The sequence below is a fragment of the Tupaia chinensis genome, unplaced genomic scaffold (assembly GCF_000334495.1).
Source record: "Tupaia chinensis unplaced genomic scaffold, TupChi_1.0 Scaffold000045_1, whole genome shotgun sequence".
NCBI classification, from domain to species: domain Eukaryota; kingdom Metazoa; phylum Chordata; class Mammalia; order Scandentia; family Tupaiidae; genus Tupaia; species Tupaia belangeri.
The window spans coordinates 9131563-9142005 of record NW_006159501.1 but is presented as its reverse complement, the minus strand read 5'-3'; the positions used below and the strand labels follow the sequence as shown (position 1 = coordinate 9142005).

The 10443-nt window shown below is 52.3% G+C and overlaps 1 protein-coding gene across 1 annotated transcript in view; it reads left to right on the top strand.

Moving 5' to 3' along the window:
• ASAP2 (ArfGAP with SH3 domain, ankyrin repeat and PH domain 2) overlaps positions 1-10443 on the top strand; it is a gene marked incomplete in the record, with an annotated part of 153549 nt that overhangs the window by 89582 nt on the left and 53524 nt on the right. Inside the window, 4 exon segments of the mRNA XM_014589777.2 lie at positions 1827-1902; positions 2252-2338; positions 9182-9285; positions 9382-9451. Of these exon segments, the coding sequence (XP_014445263.1) occupies positions 1827-1902; positions 2252-2338; positions 9182-9285; positions 9382-9451 (337 nt within the window).

Sequence of the window (10443 nt, the reverse complement as noted above, 5' to 3'; positions counted from 1 at the left end):
TCCCTGTCGTCTGCCCCTTCTCTCTCCTCCCTATTTCACGAGAATTTGAAGTGATTAAGGAAACCCTCGAAGAAAAAGCATGAATAAGATGTAAGAGCCACGTCAGTTCCTGACGAAAGGGAGACGCTGAGTTCCTCGTTCCCACAGCTCTGGGTCCCAAATTTCCTTTCAATGTAGAAGCAGCATCTGCTACAGGGCAGCCACCGTGTGGGAGCGGAAGGCGCAGGGCCGTGGGAGCCCCAGCCTCTGTCCTAGCTGTGGCAACAGACACGTGGCTAGGTCAGTGTGACACTGACACAGTGGCCAAGCCAGAAACATATTCTGTATTCAGAAAAGGAAAAAAAAAAAAAACCAGGAAAAGCACAGGAACAAGAATGTAAGGAATTACGTGTATATGTGAAGGTTAAGGTCAGAACATTCTAGTGACGCAGCCTCTGGGGTTCCTAATGGCGAGCAGTGGTTTGTAACCCACATCCTGTGTGTGTTTTCCCTTCCTGCCCCCTTGGGATGAAGGCCGCCTCAGATCTGCCGCATCGCATTCACGGCCCTTCTGTGTGTGACGTGCTCGGTATGCACAAGTCCCACAGGGCCACTGCAGAGCGGCAGGGAAGTAGACCTCACTACGCATGTGAAGCCCAGGTCCCTCCTGGAACCGGCCTCCTCAGTAGCCGATGCACGGACAGCAGCCGGCAGCTCTCCTACTTTGCCTCGTTCTTTCACTCCTTCCACAGATGTCTGGACCTGACATGCACCGGCCTTCGTGGGTGCCTGGCCCTTCCCACCTAGAATTTCTGAGCTAATGGGAGAACCGCGATGTACATAATCGCACTAGGAAATTCATAATTGCCATGGTGGTTTGGAAGCGGAATTCAAAATGTTCTAAGAAACTGTAACTAAGAGGTCTATTTTAAAATGGGGGGTTTGGGAAAAGCCTCACGAGCCAGATGAAATTTAACTTAAAACTTAAAAAATGAATGGGGACCAGCTGGGCGACAGAGGGCAGGTGGGGAGAAGCCTTTAGGGAGAAGAAACGGTGTGCACCAAGGGCCTGAGGCCCAGGGAACCGATGGGCTCCTGGGGACTAGAGAAAGCCAGTGTCTGAAGGCGTGTGGACGGCGGGGTGGACGCTGCGGATTGAGCTGGATGGGCCTTGGGACAGGTTTTGCACTTCTTCTAAGCTCAGTGAGAAGTGGTCTTCGTTCCTCTCTGAAGGGTGACACCCACACGCTTCTGAGGCAGTGCCAAACCAGCTACTGTTGCTGGAGAAAACCGTGTCCGGCTTCTGCCGTATTTCTTGAATCGCTTGTTATACGTGGCCTCATAGTGTTGAGTTCTGAACTGTAAAGAAAAAAAGATTCTTTTGATACTTGATCCCAAGTTCCCCATGCGTCATGGGGACGCAGCAGGGCTGTTTTTCCTGCATCTTCTCTTTTCTGCTCAGCCGTTGAGGACTGCCATTTGGGGTCTTGCCTTTGTTCGCACCCGCGGCTTTTCCGGTCCCTGCCCCTAACGTTTGGGTACTCAGGACCCCTGACGCATAATGTTGGCAGCCATTGGTCAGTAGACTCCCACTTCCCATAATAGACTGAGGGTTTAGGTCTCCTTGGATACGAGTCAAGAAAAGCCACAGATATTCGGGCTTATTCTGTCCTTCTCTGGTCACTCCTGATTTTCAGTGCGATTTTACTCCTAGTTTGCCTGGTATTTTAAGGGTCTGGTTACGCCATCTTTCCCGGAAGTCCCATAATGTCTCCAGTCACTTTCCTTCAAGGATGTTTTCTCCAACAAGATAAAATAATCCGTTTCTTTGTTTGTCCCCCCCCTAGTTTTTTCCAGGATGGACTGAAAGCAGTGGAGAGTCTCAAACCTTCCATCGAAACACTTTCCACAGACCTCCACACGGTGAGCCGCTTCCATCCCTGTCAGAAGGGAACCGTTTCTGTGCGTTAACGTTGGAAGTCAGGTGTTGCCTCCGTGTCACCTCGTCCTGCATGCTGGGTGCCCGGGCCGGCACGTCACATGGAGTATGGCCTTGAGCCCCATCCTGTGTCACCTCGTCCTGTGTGCTGGGTGCCCGGGCTGGCATGTCACGTGGAGTCTGGCGTTGCACCCCATCCTCTGTCGCGGTTGGAGGGAAGGTTTACCCAGTGAGGGAGGACTCCTCCCACATGTGTGGAAACGTCCCTGGAGCCCTGGCAGTCCACTCACTGTGTCTTCCTTTTCTCTGTTTTGCTTTGTTTTGTTTTTCAAGATCAAGCAGGCCCAGGATGAAGAGAGAAGGCAGTTGATTCAACTTCGAGACATTTTGAAGTCAGCGTTGCAGGTCGAACAGAAAGAGGTGAGGGCATTGAATTTTGGAAGATTGCTCCTGCGCCCCAGCGTCTCAGCGTCCGGGGCTCTCAGGGCTGTGAATCGTGTTCCAGGAGCTCCCCGTCCGCTCCGGGCCGTGACAGGCAGCGCTGAGACGTGTAGTTTGTTCTTTAAATGTAGTTTCATAGGCCAGCAGATGAGCAATGGCGACGGTGCTGGACTTCCACATGGTCGACCACGATCGAGACCCAGACCCAGCAGCTTAAAACTCACGCTGGGTGCTTGTGTGCGTGCCCAAGATCCCGAGAGGAGAATGGAGGAGAAGGGATTGTGGCGTGGCCATCCCCCCGGGGGTGAGTTCTCGCTTTCTGTCTCTCCGGCAAGCACACACGCCTATAGCAGAATCTCTCTTTAAAAACAAGTTTTTTGGGGGGAAACCGTCGCTGCAGGAACAGCCCTGATGGCAGTGTGAACTATTTTGCTCCATCAGTTTTGAGATGGGTAGCCCTCGGTGGCTGTCACATAGCCCACATTGTGCCTTGTCCCTTGTGCCATTCCTTCTGCACTTGGGCTTCCGTGTTGCCCTGCCCTGATGCGTGAGGACTCTGTCTCTCTGGGCAAAGGCACATGACAGGAGGCAATCCGGGTCTCTGAGCCCTGAGGTGGAGCTGTCACATGAGGGGTTGGCCTTTCCTGCAGGGCCTGCTGGGCAGAAATCATCAGTTTCCCCTGCGTCATCCCTGTGTACACTGGCTTCTCCGTGGCTCATACCCAGCAGGATTGTTGGTGACTTCCTAGGCTCAGTAAAAGTACACCTGGGAGGCCATGTTAGGGTACGTTGGAGATTTACGCAGCCCTTGTGGTAGAGCAGTGTGTTTAGACACGTATCCAGTAGATTGTAAAGCTCACTGTTGGCAGTTCCGGGTGCTCTGTTTGAGTTCTTGTACTATAACTGAATGTTGTTGTTTTTCTCCCAAATGCATTTGCCTTTTGTGACCGAAGTCTAGGAGAGTAAGTAGACCAGTATTTTCATAAATTGAAAATGTTTGCATGCTTTTTTCATGAAGTTTAAAAACAAATGTTTCTTCTTTGTATATGTTAATGACTAGTAGCATCTTTCATCTTAACTGTTCCATTGTAGTAGATTGTATTAAAGGCTTGTGAGTGTGCGTGCATGAGTGTTAGTGAAAGCAAGTGTCCCACACTTACGGTTGACACGGCTGTGGTTGACGGAGCAGCTCCCTCCCCTCCCCTGCATGTCTGACTTCTACACATCCTCCTCGGTTCCACCCAGAGCCACCCACTGGGGAGCTGCCTCTGCTCACCCCACCCCGTGCGTCTGAGTTCACAGAGCATGCAGTGTTTGAAAGGCTCATTGCAATCCCAGCGTATGCCTTTTGAAATTGTTGGCTGTGTCTTAAACACCCAGATGCCTTTGTCCAGCCAGGCCGAGAGTGGCCTGAGGTTGCCCTCCTGCCTCGGAGCCCTCTGTCCAGCGCTCAGTGAGGAGGCTCTGGGAAAAGTGGCCCAGCAGTCTGAGCTTGGCAGGTGAGGCCAGGTGTAGCTCTAGGGGTTCCCCGCAGAGTGATGACCTCACTCCTGTCGGAAAAAAGATAAAAGGCAAGAAAGAAAAGAAAGATGACCCAGAGGAACTAGCCCCAGAGGAACTAGCGCCTAGCCTCGCTGATTGGAAGAGGCGGAGCAAGCCCTGGGAGCCGGGTGCCCTGCAGGGAAGCCCCTCTCCGGGCACCTGGCTGGGTGAGGAGGAGGACTGACTGAACCTGGGGGCAAAACTCAAGTACAGCTGCCAGGTCCAAGGAGCCCCTGGGCAGAGTGCAGAGGCCAGGCCTGCTTTGGGCGCCGAGTTCGGAGGTGGGAAAACTGGCCGCTGTCTAAGAGCTGCCTGGTACAGCCTGGAGGGAAAGGGTAACCCACCAGCATCACGCAGAGCCTTTTACGTGGTTTGGTTGGCCAGCCCCTCTGCTCCAGCTTGCAGAGCAGGGCCAGGTGAGCCTTCTCAGCTGGCCCCCTGCCTAGCCCACACTCGCCCTCTCCCAGTCCTGCTGCGTTTGCTTCTCCCGCTCTCTGCGGTGCTTTCTGGTGGTGATGTTCATAAAGTGGACAGTCTCTGAACATAGTTGCAACTGAAAAACAATTGGAAATTAAATTTTATGTTTTAACATTACCTTCATCATTGGAGTCTTGCCTGTGTGCCCCCGGGTACAGGAATGGAACACTTGGGCTGGTCGTTGTGTGGGCGCGTTCCCTAGGGTCACTTCTGTTCTGTGACAGAAACCCGAAGGCGTCAGGCCAGCGTTGGTCAGTGTGCAGACGTTCGAACTCCGACTGCATCACCCAGCTCCTCGGGTTCGGCCACACGCCCCAGCGAGGCTGCTGGGTGGTGATGGGAGTCGCTGCTCCTCTCCCTCCGGGGTCCCAGCCATGCACCACTGGAACAAGCAGCCAGTGTGCGTCCCCAGTGGTGGCTCTGGGCTGCTCTTCTTGGCTGCCCGCTGACATCCTTTGTCTGGAGAGTAGGACATCAAGGTCTCAGTGCTCCTCGTACCTCTGGAGTCACCAGACGTTCCTAACCCGCCCTCCACGGAGAGGATCCTGCTGTTTGATGTTTCTGTTACTTTATTGTGAAAATCTTCAAACTTGGGGCCAGCAGGTGGCGTGGTGGTTGGAGGCACTGGATTTCCACATGACCGGCTACAGTTCGAGTCCCAGACCTGGCAACTTGCTTCCTCACTTTCTCTTTCTTTCACTCTGTCCCTCTCTGGTCAAATTGAAATAAACGAATAAATAAAGTTAAATAAAATAATTAAAAAAAAAAAAAAAAAGAAAATGTTCAAACTTATAAAAAAGATAGGGCCAGCTGGCGGCGTGGTGGTGAGAGCAGCCGGGTCAGCTGTGTGGTTCGAGGCCTGGGCCTGGCAGCTTGAAAGATACACTAGGCGCATGTGCGTGCCCAAACCCCAGGAGAACGGGAGAGGGGATTGCGGCGTGACCTTTCTGCGGGCTTGCTTTCTCACTTTCCTTCTGTCTTTCTCTCTCCAGCAAGCGCACGTGCCCTCTAGCAGATTTCTTAAAAAGCTTCAGAAATATGCAGCCAGCGCCTCTGAAGGCACCGTAGTGTTTGATTTTCTTAGAAGGTTCCTTCTACGGCGTGAGAACCCCAGCAGTGGACGTGTGCGCTTTCTCTGTGTCAGCCTGCCTCCTCCCGCCTTCCACATCCCACACACGCCCATGTTGGGGGACCTCTGGGTGGGGTGCTGCCCCTGCTGCAGTTGCAGAGTCCCCGACTGCACCCAAGCGGTGACATGCAGGCTTTCGGCCATTCAATGTTGAGAACCCAGACTTGTGCTTCTTGAGGGGGGATGCAGCTCTAGGTGGTCTCAGGGGTCTAAGGACCCAAACGACAGTGATTTTCCCGTCTGCCTGGCCCCTGTGGAAAAAGTGTCCATTTCTCCCACTTTGGGGTGTGTTATTGGTCCAGTAATGGACTGTGCCTTGGCACGGTATTGAAGATCAGGTGAAGTGGGCTTTTTTTTTTTCCAGCTGTCCTTCAGATTGCAGGGTTTAAGAAGCCAAGGCCAGACATGCATATTCATAAGCTGGGAATTGCAGCGTAACAGTGCTGCCTGGATTGAGCCACAGCTTCAGGGCAACCTCTGTCAACCCCCCAGCTGCTTTCTGCAAAAATTGACAAGCCAATGCCGAAATTCATATGGAAGTGCAAGGGACTCAGGGTGGCCAGAACAGTCTGGAGAAAGAACAGAGTTAGAAGACTGTCACTGCCAGATGTCAAAGCTTAACACCAAAGCTGTGATGAGCAAGACCATGGAATTGGCATAAGGACAGACAGGTTACTTCGTAGGATCGAGAGCACAGAAACAAACCCTGACGTTCATGGCCGATGGGTTTTCAACAGGGTGCCAAGACAATGGGAAGAATGGTCTTCTCAGCAAACGGTATTGGGACGACGGGTAGCCACACAGAATGATGAGGCGGGGCCCCTACCTCACACCATAACCAAAAAATAGAAGACCGCACCGTGAGAGCTAAAACTATGAAACTTTTTTTTTTTGGAGAGGTTTCTGCTATAGGGTGCGTGCGCTCACCAGACAGACAGAGAGACAGAAAGCGAGAAACCACCCCCCAAGGGGGATGGCCGCGCTGCAGTCCCTTCTCCTCTCGGGATCTTGGGCACGCACGCACATGTGCCCGGCGTTAGTTTTAAGCCACCGGGTCCGGGACACAAACCGCGGTCGACTACATGGGAATCCAGCGACATAGCCATTACGGTAACTGCTGGTCCCAAACTATGAAACTCTAGAGAGTGATGCCTGGGTCTGAATCTTTGTGTCCCTGGCGTAGGCAGTAGTTCCTTTCCCCCCTCGGGTTTTGTCTTAGAGCATACATACTCTCCAAAGAGGCACAGTGAGAGGGAAAGTGGGAACCCACACTCCAGGGGGGCAGCCGAGCCACAGTCGCTTTTGCCCCTGTCTCCTTTCCTGCATGCACATGCGCACGTGTGCACACATACACACACACACACACACACACACACACACACACATCTGGCATGATTTTCAAGCTACTGCATCTGGGACTCAAACTGCAGTTATCCATGTGGGCGTCCAGTGTTTTAACCACCACACCACACTGACCCCTAGGCAATAGTTTCTTAGACATGACTTCTAAAGTACAAATGACGGAACAGCAGACCAATTGGACTTTATCAAAATTAAGGATTTTTGTGCTTCAGAACTCTTTTTTCCGAACTGTCAAGAATCCAAGTGGTTCGCCATTGCTTTCAGCTCAGGTCTGCACCCTGATCGCTCCCAGCCCTCTTCCCACCCGGCCACTTTGTCCCAGCCCCAGAATTGTCCCTGCTTCCCTGTGTGATGCTGTGGGGCCACTCCACCCTCATGCCTTCTGTGAGTGCCTCCTTTCCCCTGAACGGGACCCATTTACGGTGCCAGTCTCCGCCCCATTGTCAGAGCCCGCTTCTCCCAGCTCTCTTCCTGTGGGCTGTTCCGTTGGGCCCATCAGTTCTAGAACATCCTGGCCCTCAGTTTGGGTCACTGATTTTCACACATCGGTTCTTCATTGTTGGAGCATGACTCCCTTTCCCAAGCACGGTCCGCGGCTCAGTGGTAAAGGCGGGCTGGCCCTCGGTCCGGTCTCTGCTGGGGCGTTGATAAGATGGGAGCAGGGTCCCAGCCCCCTCTCCGCCTGTGCTTTAAGGAGCTCTGCGCTTTGAGCACATCACTTGATTTCATTGTTTCTGCGTTTTCTATTACAACGTGAAGTGCATTGGGAATTCCCAGTAGACAGACACAGGCGGATCTCAGCCCTCACCTGCTTGACCTCCAGACTCTTTTTTTTTTTGCCATAGGGCGCGTGTGCTCACCAGACAGACAGAGAGACAGAGAGACAGAAAGTGAGAAATCGCCCCCCGGGGGGATGGCCACGCCACAATCCCTTCTCCTCCATTCTCCTCTTGGGTCCCTGGGCACGCACGCACACACGCCCGGCGTGAGTTTTAAGCCACCGGGTCTGGGATGTGAACTACGCTCAACCACATGGGAGTCCAGTGACATAGCCATTACGCTAACTGCTGGTCCCCTGTGAACTCTTTTTTAAAAATTTGCTATAGGGCACGTGCACTCACCAGAGAGAGACACAGAGCAAGAGAGAGAAAGTGAGAAAGCATCCCAGGGGGAATGACCATACTTCTCTAATCTCTTGGGATATTGGGCACACATGCCCAGACTTCTTGTGTACATTTTAAAAGAATTATTTATTTAATTTTATTATTATTATTATTTTAATTTGACCAGAGAGAGAGAGGGAAAATGAGAAAGCAAGCTGCCAGATCTGGAACTCGAACCGCAGTTGGTCGTGTGAGAATCCAGCACCCGAACCACATGCCACCTGCTGGTCCCTCTGATGTGTTTTTCAAGCTGCTGGGTCTGGGACTCGAACCACAGGGTTAGTCGTGTGGGATCTACCATTCCGCCGTCTGAGCCGACCTGTGAGCTCTGTTGTTCCCTCCCCCGTGTCCTGTAGCTGTGCGAGGATTTCCGTGCTGGCCTGGGTAGCCCCTTCCACTCCCAGCTCAGGAGGCTGACGTCCTCGTTAAGCACCAGGCGAGCACAGACGGAGGCTCTGGGGTGCCTGGCTGTTCTTGCCCTAGGAAGCGTTGAGCTGCAGTTGCCCAGCGTGGCGGACCCTAACAAGGCTCAGCTGATCACGTGGGTAGACGCTGCAGTTAAGGCTCTGCTGGCCAGGGGGCGGAGCAGTCAGCTCCGTGCCTTGTCTCCTTACGTGAGGTTGAAGGGACCGTAGTGCGTGTTACGGACCAGGCATCTTCAGTGTGGGCTGCTCAGTCCCTGCTGTCCTCACTGGTATGTTTCCCTGTTGTCCAAGAAGGACTTCATGTAGAGCCTAAGTAACTGTCTTAATAAGAGGCAGAGCATCGTGCACTCGTTTTGCTCAAAAGCCCTGGCCTCGTCCAGGCCCTCACCTCTCCTGCCTTCGCGAGGGCAGCTTTGGGCCCGGGAGCTTCTTGCCATTGTCAGAGATTTCAGGCGCCCCTTGAGATAAAACCTTCTCCCTTTCAAGTGGCTCATTCTTCCAGCCAGTCTGTGAATCTGGGCTTTGCCATTTCCTTCTCCAGCCTGATCAGTGGTATTGATGAGTTCCTGGATTGAATTTAATGTCTTTTTTTTTTTTTTTTTTAATGTGGTAAGAAAATAAATTTCTCTTACTTAAAAATTAAGCATGAGTTTTCTTTTCGTGCTGCTGTTCCAAAACCTGGGACCCAGACAGAATTCAAAAGAAACTCTTGGCCATTTTTCAGGACTCCCAGCTTCGCCAAAGCACGGCTTACAGCTTGCACCAGCCTCAGGGGAACAAGGAGCACGGGACCGAGCGGAGCGGCAGCCTCTACAAGAAGAGCGACGGGTGGGGGGGCGCGGCTGCGGGGCTGCCGGGCTGCCCGGCGCCTGTGGTCCTCCGGGGTCACAGGGTCTAAACTCTTCTCTCCCCATTTACCATAAGGATCCGGAAAGTGTGGCAAAAGAGGAAATGTTCCGTTAAAAACGGCTTTCTGACCATCTCCCACGGGACGGTAAGTACGCCCTTCCACTTCGTGTGTCTGCTGTGGTTCGATGGTGTTGGAGGAGTTAGTGAAGTTGGAGGACCCAGGCTGTTCTGTGTTTCTTACAGGATTAAAGAGGCATTAAAAAAATTTCCCCTGGGGCTGGCAGGTGGTATGGTGGTTAAAGGTGCTGGACTCCCACATGGCCAACCACAGTTGGCGTCCTGGACCTGGTGGCTTACTTTCTCACTCTCTCTCTCTGTCTTGTCAAATTTAAAAAAATAATAATAATATAATAAAGTTAAATAAAAATGATTAAAGAAACAATTTTCCCTGTTAGAAAAGCTTTTTGAGTTCCTTCTCGGTTGGATACCCTTGCACCGTTTGTTTTTTAGCCGGGGGACCCTAATTATCTTTCCCTTCCAGTGGAGTCGGCAGGAATTCCTCAACCAGGTTCCCTTTAGTTAGAAGCCAGTGACTTCCAGAGACCAGAGGCAGCAAACTGCCCCACCCCATCCCAGGTACCTTTGTCTCTAGAAATGAAACATCTCACTTAGGAAATTTTCTACTTTTCACTGGTGGAAAAAATATTTATTAATCAGGACTCTGGGGATCAGAACTCCAAGAGAGGAGATTTCAGTAATTTGAATACAGAAATCTGACACACTGCCCAACCTTTGATTTCAGTAATTTGAATACAGAAATCTGACATACTTATCAACCTTCGGCAGGTCCGAGTGCTGCCATCTTGTTTGTGAACGTCAGGCAAGAGGGGCCTGCAGGTGGCCTGGTGGTTGGGGTGCTGGACTCCCACATGGCCTGCCACAGTTCTACTCCTGGGCCTGGTGAGTCCAGGAACTTTGGTCATAGCCGTTCACACCACTGTGCCCTTCCCTTGGTGGCATTAGGCATGTTGTCCCCTCTCCTGCAGTGAAAGCCACGTGCACTGGTAGGCAGTGTGAAAATGTGTCCAGGCTGAATTGGCTGCTGCCCTGGCGGAGATGAGAATGCCAATGGCAGTT